Source organism: Oryctolagus cuniculus, chromosome 5, assembly GCF_051225735.1.
Source record: "Oryctolagus cuniculus isolate XC-2025 breed Fujian yellow rabbit chromosome 5, ASM5122573v1, whole genome shotgun sequence".
In the NCBI taxonomy this organism is placed as follows: Eukaryota; Metazoa; Chordata; class Mammalia; order Lagomorpha; family Leporidae; genus Oryctolagus; species Oryctolagus cuniculus.
Window position 1 is genome coordinate 169,425,780 of NC_142871.1, and position 15,304 is coordinate 169,441,083.

Consider the following 15,304-nt stretch of genomic DNA (forward strand, 5'->3'; position numbering starts at 1 on the left):
ATGACAGACCTAACACCTCCTCGGCACTTGGCCAGTCACAAGCCTCTGCCGCCTGTCCTGGGTGTGGGGAGCAAACCGGACTAGACTGAGTTACTGGAATTAAGACTTATTCTATGCATCTGCTCTCCCACAATATGGCGATGGGAGAGAAGTAAACAGCTTCCACACAGCTGCCTCCAGTTCAACCAATAAACTGTAGGACTTGCTCCTGATTGGAGAGCAGCGTACTCGGCGTGTGGGCAGCCGAGTTGGGATTGGCGGAGGAGGACTATAAAGGAGGAGAGAGACGGCATGTACCGGGAACATCTAAGGGGAACATCTAGCTGAAGGAACACCTGTGCAGCCCCCGAGAAGAGCCGGCCGGCGGTGTGCCGCTCCCCTGCGGAAGTGGGGAATGTGGCCAGGGGGAACTGCCCTTCCACGGAGGTGGAAGGGATAGTAGCCAACCCGGGAAGAACCAGCAGCAAACCCGGGGAGGGCCGAGCAGACCAAAGAACAGCGCAGGGTCCTGTGTCGTTCCTCCACGAAGAGGGGGAGCGACATAATGGTGCCGTGACTCGGATATGAAGCCTAGGCAGGGTTCAGTGTTGCTCCTCCATGAAGAGGGGGAGCGACATAATGGTGCCGTGACTCGGATAGGAAACCTAGCTTGGATAGGAAACCTAGGTCGGATAGGAAACTTAGGACGGATAGCAAACTTAGGAGGGAAGAAACGGGAAGAACTGGGAAAATCTCGGAGAGAGAGACTAGCAAACAGCCTAGGGAAAATATCGGAGAGAGAGACTAGCAAACAGCCTAGGGAAAAGCCGAACGAAAAAGGTGCCGGAAGAAGCTATTGAAAGCCTAGGCATAGACTCAGATACGGACTACGGGGGGAAGCTGGGAGAAATCTCTAAGGTCGAAAGCAAAAGTGAAAGCTAGAACAAACAGACTCGGATGCGGACTGTGGGGAGAGGCCAGGAGAAATGATGGAGGAATATTGTTGGAAGAAAACTTAGGGAAACATACCGGGTAGAGAAAAGTGTTAGGGAAATTGAAGCCGCGGGGGGCAGGCCGAGGCGGATACGAAAGCCACTTTGGGATTCTCAAGTTAGCCCGGGAATAGGGGGCGAAAAGTTGAAACCAGAAGCTGAAACGTAAGCCAGATTGGGATCCGTCTGATTAGCCCGGGGAGCAAAGGACGGGAAGCCAAACCGTGGGGCGGAGACGTAAGCTGGGTTGAATTCGCCAGGCTAGCCCGGGGAACTTAGATTGAATGCTAGTGGCGGACACGTAAGCTACGCTGTGTGACTCGCGGAAGCCGCCGCGTGCAGAGAGAGCACGGGGCGTGAATAGATAGGGAACGGGGCTGGCGCGAGGCCGTGGTTCAGACGCGAAAGGGTTAAGTGCGAGACCGCGGAGTGTGCGCGCAAAGCGGGCTGAAGCGGCTCAGCCGGAAAGCCGCGGAGAAATAGCCTTGGGGCGGAGCCTGCCGGCAGGGCGAGGCGCCGGGAAGCTGCAGGGATAAGAGAAACAGAAGTTTAGAAGTAAAGTGAGAGAAATAGGAATGCTGGAAGATAGAAGTAAAATGGGAGAAATAGGAATGCCCGGAGATAGAGAAATAGAGAAATAGAAAGGCCTCCCTACAACACTGCACTGTGAGAGCTTGGATTCGGTCTGCCTGATTAAGTGAGGCGATGAGCACGATGAGCACCTGTGGCGGCTAGCAGCTTATGCGCCGCAGGTCACCGAAGACAGGCACGAATTAACATCAGTAAGGCTTCCCCACAATACAACAATTAGGAGGCTTGGATTCGGTCTGCCCGATTAGTGAGGCGATGAGCACCTGGGCGGCTAGCAGCTTATGCGCCGCAGGTCACCGAAGACAGGCACGAATTAACATCAGTAAGGCCTCCCCACAAAAAGGCAATGAGAAGGCTTGGATTCGGTTTGCCTGATAGGGCTTGTAAGCCCCTGCAGGCTCGACCAGAGCATGCGCTGCAGGGCACCGAACACAGGCACGCATCAGCGCCTAAAAACCTCCTCACAATATGGCGAAGAGAGGACCCGGATTCGGTTTGCCTGATTTGATAGGACTTGTAAGAACCTGTGGCAACTCTAACAAGCAGAGCAGAGTGTGTGCCGCGGGGCACCGAAGACAGGCGCGTATCAACGCCAAAAAATAAAAAGAAAGGGGGATCTGTGGGGAGCAAACTGGACTAGACTGAGTTACTGGAATTAAGACTTATTCTATGCATCTGCTCTCCCACAATATGGCGCTGGGAGAGAAGTAAACAGCTTCCGCACAGCTGCCTCCAGTTCAACCAATAAACTGTAGGACTTGCTCCTGATTGGAGAGCAGCGTACTCGGCGTGTGGGCAGCCGAGTTGGGATTGGCGGAGGAGGACTATAAAGGAGGAGAGAGACGGCATGTACCAGGAACATCTATGGGGAACATCTAAGGGGAACATCTAGCTGAAGGAACACCTGTGCAGCCCCCGAGAAGAGCCGGCCGGCGGTGTGCCGCTCCCCTGCAGAAGTGGGGAATGTGGCCAGGGGGAACTGCCCTTCCACGGAGGTGGAAGGGATAGTAGCCAACCCGGGAAGAACCAGCAGCAAACCCGGGGAGGGCCGAGCAGACCAAAGAACAGCGCAGGGTCCTGTGTCGTTCCTCCACGAAGACGGGGAGCGACACTGGGCGTTCTTGTCGAAGCAGGGAGCACTATGTTTGAGTCGTAGGGTGTCAGGAAAGGTGTATTTTCTATTAATACTTTTCAAGTGAAGTAATTAATATGCGCAAGCACGGTTGTGTTATTTTGAGTGATTTCATTCTTGTTACTGTTACAACTTAGCATTTATAATGCCTTTTTACTCTGCTTCCAGAAATGAGAGTCTAGTAAAATAGTCTCAAGACGTCCCCTGTAGTCTACATGTAAGGATTATTTCTCATCCTGTAAATGTCCTGTAGCTGTGGCCTTTATTGTTGAAAATAGATTCAGTAGGCCGGTGCTGCGGCTCACTTGGCTAATCTTCCGCCTGCGGCGCCAGCACCCCAGGTTCTAGTCCCGGTTGGGGCACCAGATTCTGTCCCGGTTGCTCCTCTTCCAGTCCAGCTCTCTGCTGTGGCCTGGGAGTGCAGTGGAGGATGGCCCAAGTGATTGGGTCCTGCACCCGCATGGGAGACCAGGAGAAGCACCTGGCTCCTGGCTTCAGATCGGCGCAGCGGCCAGCCGTAGCAGCCATTTGGGAGGTGAACCAATGGAAGGAAGACCTTTCTCTCTGTCTCTCTCTCTCTCACTGTCTAGCTCTGCCTGTCAAAAAAAAAAAAAATCGATTCAATAAAAATTGTGTTTTTTACAGGAAAGATAGTAAGTGCTTTTAAAATATGCTGAAGTTTTATGATTTATTTTTTTCTTCCTTCTCAGATGGGGAGCTCATATTCTTCATTATGTGTTTCCAGGTTAGCATGGCCTCGTTAAAAGAACTAGACCAGAGACTCTTTGAAAATTACATTGAGCTGAAAGCGGACCCCATTGTGGGCTCCTTGGAGCCTGGCATCTACGCAGGCTACTTTGACTGGAAGGACTGCCTGCCTCCCACCGGTGAGTGCTGCCGCCCGGCTCTGCACACGTGCCTCGACCAGTGAACGTCCGTTTACAGCGCTTTCTTTTGATGGACGTGTTTCTCATAAGTTGGAGAAAGGTGGGAGATTAGGTTGACTTTAACTTTTTATTAGCTTATATCCATTTTTTGATAGTTTGGAATTTAGTACACCTCATTATCAATACTGAATGGTTTAAAGTTCAAAAGAATCACCCTTCTGCCTCGCGGTAGTTGGTCATTTCAGTCCCGCGTCAGTCCTGTGGAACTCCTTGTGTGCGTAGGTAGAGCAGAATGACGATGTGTGGACGTCACCAACGTGGTCTAAGGAGTCTGGTCTCTGGCGTGTGGGCCCTGCTGTGGCTGCTGAAGCGGTGCAGGATGGAAGGACAGTGTGCAGGAGTGAGGTGGCCAAGAGCGTCCCAGGCCATTTCACACGCGGATTTTTAAGTAACTGTGGCCTTCTGAACCAATTAAACTGTTTGTTTCTGGTATGGATGTTACAGAGAGAAAACCGAGCTTCCTGGCAACACTGTTTATGGAAATGGCCTTAGCAGCAGTGTGCACACTCATGTGAGGTGTGGAGCCTTAGCAGCAGTGTGCACACTCATGTGAGGTGTGGAGCCTTAGCAGCAGTGTGCACACTCATGTGAGGTGTGGAGCCTTAGCAGCAGTGTGCACACTCATGTGAGGTGTGGAGCCTTAGCAGCAGTGTGCACACTCATGTGAGGTGTGGAGCCTTAGCAGCAGTGTGCACACTCATGTGAGGTGTGGAGCCTTAGCAGCAGTGTGCACACTCATGTGAGGTGTGGAGCCTTAGCAGCAGTGTGCACACTCATGTGAGGTGTGGAGCCTTAGCAGCAGTGTGCACACTCATGTGAGGTGTGGAGCCTTAGCAGCAGTGTGCACACTCATGTGAGGTGTGGAGCCTTAGCAGCAGTGTGCACACTCATGTGAGGTGTGGAGCCTTAGCAGCAGTGTGCACACTCATGTGAGGTGTGGAGCCTTAGCAGCAGTGTGCACACTCATGTGAGGTGTGGAGCCTTAGCAGCAGTGTGCACACTCATGTGAGGTGTGGAGCCTTAGCAGCAGTGTGCACACTCATGTGAGGTGTGGAGCCTTAGCAGCAGTGTGCACACTCATGTGAGGTGTGGAGCCTTAGCAGCAGTGTGCACACTCATGTGAGGTGTGGAGCCTTAGCAGCAGTGTGCACACTCATGTGAGGTGTGGAGCCTTAGCAGCAGTGTGCACACTCATGTGAGGTGTGGAGCCTTAGCAGCAGTGTGCACACTCATGTGAGGTGTGGAGCCTTAGCAGCAGTGTGCACACTCATGTGAGGTGTGGAGCCTTAGCAGCAGTGTGCACACTCATGTGAGGTGTGGAGCCTTAGCAGCAGTGTGCACACTCATGTGAGGTGTGGAGCCTTAGCAGCAGTGTGCACACTCATGTGAGGTGTGGAGCCTTAGCAGCAGTGTGCACACTCATGTGAGGTGTGGAGCCTTAGCAGCAGTGTGCACACTCATGTGAGGTGTGGAGTCTTTCTGGATGCATGTGTGTAGAGGCAGCAGTGAACTGTTAGCACACTTGCTTAATCTCCACTCTCAGCTAATCATGTGAAATCACTTTTCACTTTCATTGTGTAGTCCTGTTTGTAGATGCTGTTAAATGGCTTTTGTTTTTATTGTGTAGTGTTTGCACTTAGGGGAGCCAAAACCAGACCATTAAATTCATAATGATTTGTGTGCCCAGAGCTTGTTAATTCTCTGAAATCACAGTGGTTGTAGTCACCTGAGACCCCGCTCCTCCAGCTGGCCATGACTGACCTTTCTCCCGTAAACTCTGATACTCTTCTATGTGCGCGCCTCGCCCAGCCTGGGTTGCGTTTCATTTTCCAAGTGTACCTTTCGAAGTATAAACCGGATCCTTTCAGCATCTTGCTTAAAATTCTTGGACCCACGGCGCGGTGTGGGCCTCTGCCCTGACCCCTGGCACCCCACCCTCTGCCTCTCCCCAGCTGGCCTCCACCTCTGCTGTTTGGAAAAGCTCGGACTTCTAAAATATAAACTGGACCCTATCAACCCCCGGCGTCTGGCTCTGCGCGATGATCCTGGCTCCCTCCACAAAGGGCTTGCTTAGGCGGTGCTCAGGCTGTGTTTACATGGCTTACCTCCTTCCAGGCAGCAGGTGGCAATACCAGTCCCTGCTCACCCTCGCTCACCCTCACTTCCCTCTGTCACCCTGCCTCCTCTGGGAAGCCCTCCCTGACCACTGCCTGTGCCCCAGGTCAGGTTGGCATACTCCACCCTGTGGTTCTGGAACATTGCTCTGTGCATGGAGGCAATACCCTGATCTGTTTCCTTGCTGGACAACCTAGGGGCAGGGACTGGCACTGTCACGCCTTTCCTGGCCCACAGAAGATGTCCCGTGCGTGTTGGTGCAGCTGGTGTGCAGTGATGTGCAGTTTGTGAAGGTGCGGGCTGCTCCTTAGTTGGTCTTCCACGTGTTTGCTCTGTGGTTTGGCAGTGACTTTTCTCAAAGATCGTGCAGTGTTCTGTTGTCATTCACTTTAGAATAAGTAGTAGACAATGCACGTGTACATTCAGATTTGTTGAATTAACTGAATTGAGAGAAGTGTTTTAGCACTCACTTCCTTCTGTAGGAGCTGAGTGCTCTCCTTCAATTCAGAGCTGTTGCATTGCAAGTAAAAGGCAGCAGTCAAGTGTATCTAACACACCAGCAGTTCTGTGTGGTATCTCCATGCGCAAAGTAATACTTTGCTCAGTGACAGTTTAATTAGTTGAGCATGATGAAATTCATATTTTCCTCAGTGATGAGCAGGTTTTGCACATTAGCTGTCAGCACTCACAAGTTTTTCTTGTGTTATTGGGCAGATATGCTAAGTTATTAAAATATTTGTGGTGTCTCTGTGAGAATAAGAAGCCTCACGCCACCACGGCTCCCATCCCTGTAACAGATTGGAATTGGCCACTGAACTTCGGTCTCCACCCACGGTGGCTCACCTCTGTGTTCCTGAACGCTCTCGTACCGAGACAGGATCTGCTTGCCACTGGCGCAGGGGGCGGCTTTGTCTGCTCTGCCAGCCTCGCAGACGTGCCGTTCCTGCTGCCGCGCCACAGCAGGGCTTGCTCAGCGCGCTCTGGGCAGCAGGGCTGGCACGCAGGCCTTCCCTCTCATCAGCTTGCCTCTTGAAGGAGACGTCCATGATGCCTGCACTCCAGGAAGGGCATGGTTAGGTCACAGTGACGTGGCCGCTATTAAGTGGCTGTGGACCCTGTGACAGGGCTGCAATGGGAATTAGCAGGAGGGCAACACGGCAGTGCTAGGCTGATGCTGGGGGGTCCTGGTTTCCATTGCATTCAGTTAAATTAAAAATTTAGAATTTCCCGAGTCTCCATTGTAATATATTTATTTAAGTCATTCGATATCTTTTCTCTGTTATCTTCGTGTGTTTTCAGATGTGACGTTAAGCCATTAAAAGCCACCGTTGTGAATTAGGATTAGAGGGCTAAAAATGATCACAGCATAGACCTTAACAGCAGTTTGTAGCCTCCTGTAATTATTTTATACAAAATCAAAATCCTGCCGACTGGATGACGGTGGGTGGTCTAGCCTTTTTAAATTCAGCTCAGATTTTCTTTTTAAGGTAAATTTCCTGTCATAAGCAGTAGCTTATGGCACTGTGATACCAGCAATTTATTTACGCTTTCTTAGATTCTAAAACGCTTTAGAGTTTTTAGTGTTTCTTTCACTTTTGTTAACTGTATTTAGTTCTGTTCTTGGTGTAGTTTTTGCTTCATGATTACTAACCAAACCTCAGCCTTGTGTAGTCATATAGGGATTTTTAGTTTGTCCAAAGTTGACTTAAATTGAGACCTCACATAAAGTGAACAACCAAAATACTTTGAGTATTAATCTTCCAAAATAATTTCAATTAACGTCTGTAGTATTATCTTTAGAATTTTCATCTCCCTAAGCTGAGTTTTGCAAATCATATAGGTGACTGATTACTTATTGCTATAGTGAACAATAAATTTAGTTTCCGATTCTGTATGTAGTGATTAAAAAAAAATCCAGTTGATTAATTTCATGATTCAAAACAGATATCCGTTAAAGCCGTAGCTGTGTTTTTTTAACCCAACAGTTGGATATTTAAATTGTTGTCACCTCTTTATTTGTGTATATGTCAGTAAAGATTATTCTGGTTAGTTCTGAGTCACATAACGGACTGTTCTTAAGATTTTTTTTTAAATAAACTTTTTATTTCAGAATAGTTTGAAATTTAGAAAACAAAAACTGTGAAATTATACAAAGAGTTTCCATGTACTCCACACCCAGTTCCCTCTAATGTTAACATCTCATATTAATGTTTGTCCCAGCTAATGACCCACACAGAGTTTCCCTGATTTTTTTAAATTCAAATTCCCTCAACCCCCCGCAGCTCTCCCAGCCGCAAGGAATTGACATTCCATGTTCAGATTGAGGTTTTCCTTTGAACTCCCATGTATGAAGGAAAACATGCAGTGTTTTTCCTTTTGTGTCTGGCTCATTTCACGTAACATCATGTCTTCCAGTTCCATGCAGTTTGCTGCAAGTGACAGGACTCCATTCTTTTCTGTGGCTGAGTAGTATTCCAGTGTGTGTGTGTCTGAATCGCGTTTTCTTTACCCATCCCTCTAGTGATGGACAGCTTGGTTGGTTCCCATCTTGGCTGTTGTGAACAATGCTGCAGTGAACATGGTGGTATAGGTGTCTCTTTAAGACGATGTGTTTTTGTCTTTCAGGCATATACCCAGTAGTGGAATTGTCCGATCATATGGCAGTCTAGTTCTTGAGAAATCTCTGTACTGTGCTCCATAGTGGCTGCACTAATTTACAATCCCGTCAGTAGAACACAAGAGCTCCCCTCACCCCACTTCTGCCCACATTCCATGCTGTCTTTTGGATGATAGCCATCCTGGCAGAGTATGGTGATAGTTCATTGTAGTTTTGACTTGCATTTCCCCAATGGCTAGTGATATTGAGATTTCTTTTTTCATCCATCTGTTGGCCATTCTTATTTCTTCTTTGGAGAACTGTTCAGGTCCTCTGCCCATGTATTAACTGAAAGGGTTGCTTTTTGTTATTTTTTGAGTTTTTGAGTTCTAAAATATTCTGGATATTAGTCCACTGGCATATATTTTCTCCCGTTCTGTAGCTGTCTCTTTACTTTCTTGAGTATTTTCTTTGCTGTACAGAAGCTTCTGAGTTCAGTATAGCCCCGTTGCTTTTGTGTTGTCTGTGCTTTTGGGGTTCTGTCCAAGGAATCATTGCCTACACCAGTGTCTGGAATGCCTCTCCTGTTTTCTTCCAGCAATTTCATAGTCTCGGGTCTTACACGGAGGTCTTTGATCCATCTGGAGTTGACTTTTATATGTGATGTGAGGTAGGGATCTGGTTTCCTTCTGCTACATGTACACATCAGGATTCCCCAGTAGCATTTATGGAGAAGGCTGCCCTTGCTCCAAATGGATGTTCCTAGCACCTTGGTCAAAAGTCAGTAGGCTGTAGGCATGTGAATTAATGTCTGTACCCTTCTGTACTGTTGGTCTTTGTGTTGGTTTTTATGCCAGTACCAAGATGTTCCAATGACTACAGCTATGTAATGTGCTTTGGAATCAGACATTGTAATGCCCCCAGCTTGGTTTTTATTTTGGGGGAAGGGGAGCTCAGGTTTGTGTTGGTTATTCTGGGTCTTTTGTGGTTGTATGTGAATTTTAGGATTTTGTTTTGTAATTATGTAAGTAATGTTGGTACTTTGTTAGGGTTTACATTTCCTTTGTAGATTAATTTTAACTATATTTATTCTCCCTGTCCATGAATAGGGAATATCTTTTCCAATTTTGTATGTCTCCTTGAAATTAGAGAAGGAAAAAAATGAAGGGCTTCAAAACTTGAAAGGAGGAAATCAAAACATCTATGTTTTCAGATAACCTGATTGTGTTCATGGGAAAACCTGCACACTGCACCAGGCTGTTAGAACTTGAAAACCAGTTCAGTAAAGTCACAGGATACAAAGTCAATATAGCAAAAACAGTAGCATTTTTATGCATCAACAGTGATCTTGCTGAAAGAGAAATCAAGAAAGAAATCCCATTCACAATAGTTAAAAAAATTTAAATATTTAGGAATAAATTTAACTAAGGACATAAAAGATCTTTGTTTTGAAAATCATAAAACATTGATGAAAAAGTTATCAAGGACATAATCAAAATGGTCTTCGGGTTCTAGTTACTCTATTATCCATGGTTATCAAGAGCTCTATTTGTACCTTATAAATTTTAACTGAGTTAATAATATTGTTGATCTTATTTGCAAATGCAACATAAAAGTTCACACCTTTAAAACATGCTAACTTTGAAAAATATCCTTCTTTAAGTTTTCTCCTAAATCTTGGTTTTAACAATTTTTCTTTTCTTACCCAAAAGCCAATTAAGTTTAATCTGTACACATTCCTTAAAGGTATTTAGAAATGAATTTCAAGTTGACAGTTTTTATAAAATACAGCTTTTGGTATTTAATTCAAATGTTTACACATTATTGTAGCAATTGGAATTATAACAGGAAGGAGGAAGACAGCTGTGTAATTCTCAGCTTAAACGTGTAGTGCCTTCCTGGGAATAGCTCCACAGTTGCTTCTTATGGCCCGTCAGTGGTGTCAGCCCGCAGGCAGCGCCGCCCAGTGTGATGAGTGAGTAGAGCTGTCAGCTGTCCAGCGTGCAGGCAGCACGCTGGGCAGCCCAGTCAACCCAGTTGAAGAGAAGAAAATGCATGCCTGATGCTGGAGGCACAGGCACACGCAAGCTCTTCCTAAACCTGTGTTTGTTTTATGTAAGAGAACTTTAGTTTTCAGGTCTCTCTCTGCCTTTCAGAATCTGTCTTGCAGATATGTTTGCTATATTCGGTAAGAAATATTGCAGAGTTAGGTTATCTCTTGTTTCTTATAACTCAGATAATTAAAAGTTCAGGCCCAGTTTAGAAGTTCTAGAGAATAAGAAAGGTCCTAGAAGAATAAAGATAAAGGAAAAAGTTGTATTTTAATTTGATTTTTCAAAAATTGAAAAACAGAGAAGTTTGATGTTGCACTCTGAGAAAATGGATCATTAAGATATTTGTGGGCCTTTGTAAAATAGTTAGCTATACATTATATGTAGGCATGCATAATGTCATGCTATATATATATTAATACATAGCATGCTAATATAAACATTAGATGTATACATGAATTTATATATGTATGTATATATTATATACATTATATGCAGGCATGCATATATATTGTGTTCTATATATATTAGTATGTAACATGCTAATATAAACAGTAGCTGCATGTATGAGTTTATATGCACATGTATTATATACATTATATGCAGGCATGCACATATATTGTGTTACATATATATTAGTATGTAACATGCCAATATAAACAGTAGATGCATGTATGAGTTTATATGCACATGTATTATATACATTATATGCAGGCATGCACATATATTGTGTTATATATATATTAGTATGTAACATGCCAATATGAACAGTAGGTGCATGTATGAGTTTATATGCACATGTATTATTATATACATTATATGCAGGCATGCACATATATTGTGTTATATATATTAGTATGTAACATGCCAATATAAACAGTAGATGCATGTATGAGTTTATATGCACATGTATTATTATATACATTATATGCAGACATGCACATATATTGTGTTACATACATATTAGTATATAACATGCCAATATAAACAGTAGATGTGCATGAGTCTATATTTGCATGTATGTATTATTATATAAACACTTTACGAATCTGTTACTGTATATGCATAGTAATGTCATTAGCATTTATTGCCTGTATATCATCTGCTGGGAAGAGGGCTTTACCTTTGATTGCCTGACTTAACCTTCAGAACAGCACCTGGAGAAGTAATATCATTATCTGACTTTATGGAGGAAGCATGAAGAGGGTTAGTGATTTGCCCAAGATCATCTAGCTAGGACATAGTGGAGCTGGGGTTCAGGATTCAAGTCCAGGCAGCCCTACTCTAGGCACTTGTTGTAATGCTAGACAAAGAGCTGGTACCCTCTATTAAGCATCTATTAAGGAAAAAGGCAGATACTCTGATAGAAAAATAGGCAAAAGTCATGAAATTCACAGAAGAATTAAAAAGTCAGTGAACATGAAAAAGATACTAAAGTTCATGATTTCTCAATGCGAAGTAAAGTGGCATTCAGATACCATTTTATAAAATACTCTCCAGGTTCACAAATACTGAACACCTGCTTTCTTGAAAAGGTACAGAGAAGCCAACTGTCCCCACATCTTCCTAGAAATGTAAACTGGCCCATCTGTATGACACACATAGATATGTTTGCATGTAAATGCATGCATATTCAAAATTTCTTGCATATATAAAAATTTCATGGAAAATGGAATTAAAAGATAAATTGCTTTTGGTGCAAACATTTTTGAAACCATGCATGCCTCTTATGTATTAGGTGCTTCAAGAAGGTCGTGGGAAAACGGAATTCAAAGGCAGTGTGCATTTTCCACAAACTTTTTGAAGCACCCTCGTATATGTGTGTCGTTTACTTAGAAATTCTAACAGTTTATCTTAAGGAAAGTATCAGACAAATAAGTAAAGAAATCAAAGCCATATTTGTGCAATGGAGTACTACTGCATTAAGACCAAGTAGGGCTTATTTTAGGCAAGCCTGTTCAGTGCAACATTTGAAAATTAATCAATAATTCAGTAGCCTGAGCAAAGACATGTCATCATCTCGGGAGATGTAAAGAACACTTAACAAAATGCAACAACATTCATGATTTAAAAAAAGCCTTCAGCCTATTGGAAATAGAAGAATACTCCAGAGTCTGAAAAGGTTCTACAAAGATTCTGTAGCTTGTAGCAGACTCTGCTGAAGTCTGGAAGGTTCTCCTGCAGGATCAGAAAAGCAGCAGGGATGCCTTCGCCACCGCTGCCACTCAGTGTTGTACTCGGATCCCACTCTTGTCACACCGCAAGAAAAGGAAGGAAGACTGGGACAAACAAAAGAAAGTGTTTGTTGTAAGAAATGAAATAACATTGTAAGGAATCTACAAAAATTATCGTAAGTGGATTGAAGATCCTAGGTTACAGAATCAAGATACGTAGCAGGGGCTGGTGCAGTGAGTCCAGCTGCTCTTGCGATGCCAGCAAACCATCCGGGACGACCAGCTGGAGCCCTGGCTGCTCCCTGCTGATGCACCCAGGAAGGCAGTGGAGGACGGGGGAAGGCCTTGAGGCCAGCAAACCATCCGGGACGACCAGCTGGAGCCCTGGCTGCTCCCTGCTGATGCACCCAGGAAGCCAGTGGAGGATGGGGAAGGCCTTGAGGCCTTGCCGTTACATGGGAGACTAGGATGGAGTTGCTGGCTCCTGACATCAGCCTGGCCAGCCCCGGCTGTTGCAGTCATTTGTGGGGGTGAACCAGCAAATGGAAGTTCTCTCTGCCTTTCAAATAAGTAAATAAACCTTAAAACTTTTTATAGCAAAAAAATGGAAAATTAATAAATTTCATTTTAAATAGCATCAAAATATAAAAAACATTAAAGTAAGCAAACAAAGAAAACACATGTGAAGACCTCTTCCAAAAGCTGGAAATCACTGCTGACTCAGTGCCTCGGCAGCCAGGTTTCCAGCAGGCGTTTTTGGGGTTTTTTTGGGGGGTGGAAACTACAGGACTATTCTAAAGTTTATTTGGGAAAGTGAAGGACCTTGAATACCGGCAACCAATCTTGAAGAAGAACTGCAAAGCTGGCCTACTCACATGTCTTGATTCAAAGACTTCTCAAGCCACCGTACTAAAGATAGCGTAGTATTAGTGCAAGGACAGATAAAGACATCAGTGAAACAGAATGGACCCGTTCCTGTGGAGAGTTAATTTTTGACAAAAGCAGCAAGACGTGCATGGTGAGAGGGAGTCTCCTCAACAGGTGGTAGCGACAAGAGGGTGCCTGTGAGCCAGCCTCCCACAGACAGCACCCCGTAGCAGCCGCAAGGAAAGGCCTGCAAGATCTGCGGCATCCTTCGTCCCTGGAGAGGAGCGGGTGAACCTCAGCCAGACGCTCCTCGGTCCCACTGGAGTCGCTGCGTCTGAAGAGTCCGTGGACGCTACGCGCTGGCAAAGGTGGTGGAGCAGTGGGGACACCCACATGGTGCAGGTGAGCCTGTGGAGTGGCACAGCCGCCTGGGGAGCAGTCCCTGACCGAGTGAGACGTACCTCTCCCGGGTGACCCATCGCGCCTAGGCATTCTCCGCTCCACCAAAAACAGAAGTGCACAGTGTGGCCCTCATAGCTTTATTGCTAACAGCCAAAAACTGGAAATAGCTGAAACACCCATCAGGAAGAGGATGTATCCAACTATGTGTTCAAACAGTATCCGTAGGGGGTACTTCAGAAAGTTCATGCGAGTGCAGTTAAAAGATACGTTTATTCTGGTACAAGATATTCTGAGGGGCGAGTGTTCAGCACAGTGGTCAAGCTCCCACTTGGGACAGCTGCATCCCATGTTCAAGTCTCGGCTGCTCCGCTCCTGATCCAGCTTTCTGCTAATGTGCACCCTGGGAGGCAGCAGGTAAAGGCTGCTTGGGTCTCTGTCGTCTACATGGGAGACCCAGATTGAGTTCTGAGCTCCTGGCTTCAACTCGGCTCATCCCTGGTAGTTGTGGACATTTGGGGAGTGAGCCAGCAAATGGAAGCTGTCTCTCTGCCTTCAATACACATAGACACACACATAAATAAAGTTTGAAATACATGTGTGGTTTTTAATTTTTTTCTATTTTAAATTTAAACTTTTTTTAAGATTTTTTATTTATGTATTTGACAGGTAGAGTCACAGACAGTGAGAGAGAGAGAGAGAGAAAGAGAGAGAGAAAGGTCCTCCATCTGATGGTTCACCCCCCAAAATGGCCGCAACTGCCAGAACTATGCTGATCCAAAGCCAGGAGCCAGGTACCTCCTCCCAGCCTCCCACACAGGTGCAGGGGACAAACACTTGGGCCATCCTCCACTGCCTTCCCAGGCCACAGTAGAGAGCTGGACCGGAAGAGGAGCAACCAGGACTAGAACCCAGTGCCCATATGGGATGCCGGCGCCACAGGCAGAGGATTAGCCTAGTGCGCCATGGCGCTGGCCCCTTAAATTTAAACTTTTATGTGAGGGGCCCAGCTCTATGGTGTAGTGGGTAGAGCCACTGCCTGCAGCCCTGGCATTCCATATGGGCTCTGGTTCAAGTCCCAGCCATTCCACTTCTGATCCACCTCCCTGCTAATGCACCTGAAAAAGCAGCAGAACATGACCCAAGTCCCTGGACCCCTGTGCCCACGTGGGAACCTGAACGGAGTCAGATATCTGACTCCTAGCTTCACCCTGGCCCAGCCCCAGCCATTGCGGCCTTGGGGAGTGAACAAGTGAGTGGAGGACCTCTCTCTCTCTCTCTCTCTCTCTCTCTCTCTCTGCCTCTGCCTCTGCCTCTCCTTCTCTGTAACTCTGCCTTTCAAATAAAAATAAGTCATTTAAAAAATTTTTTTTGAGAAACAGACAGAGACCTTCCATCTGCTGGCTCACTCCCCCACATGCCCACAACTGCCAAGACTGAGCCAAGCTGACGCCAGGAGCT

At 45.9% G+C, this 15,304-nt stretch overlaps 1 protein-coding gene across 20 annotated transcripts in view; it reads left to right on the plus strand.

Moving 5' to 3' along the window:
- EXOC2 (exocyst complex component 2) overlaps positions 1-15,304 on the plus strand; it is a 248,073-nt gene that overhangs the window by 161,314 nt on the left and 71,455 nt on the right. For all 20 annotated transcript variants that reach the window (XR_016234397.1, XR_016234395.1, XR_016234396.1 and 17 more), the window contains one exon: positions 3,440-3,581. Coding sequence is in view for 16 of the 20 variants with exons in the window: in XM_089333481.1 (XP_089189607.1) it covers positions 3,440-3,581 (142 nt within the window). In the remaining 4 variants the exon portion in view is untranslated. The remainder of the gene's footprint in view (positions 1-3,439; positions 3,582-15,304) is intronic.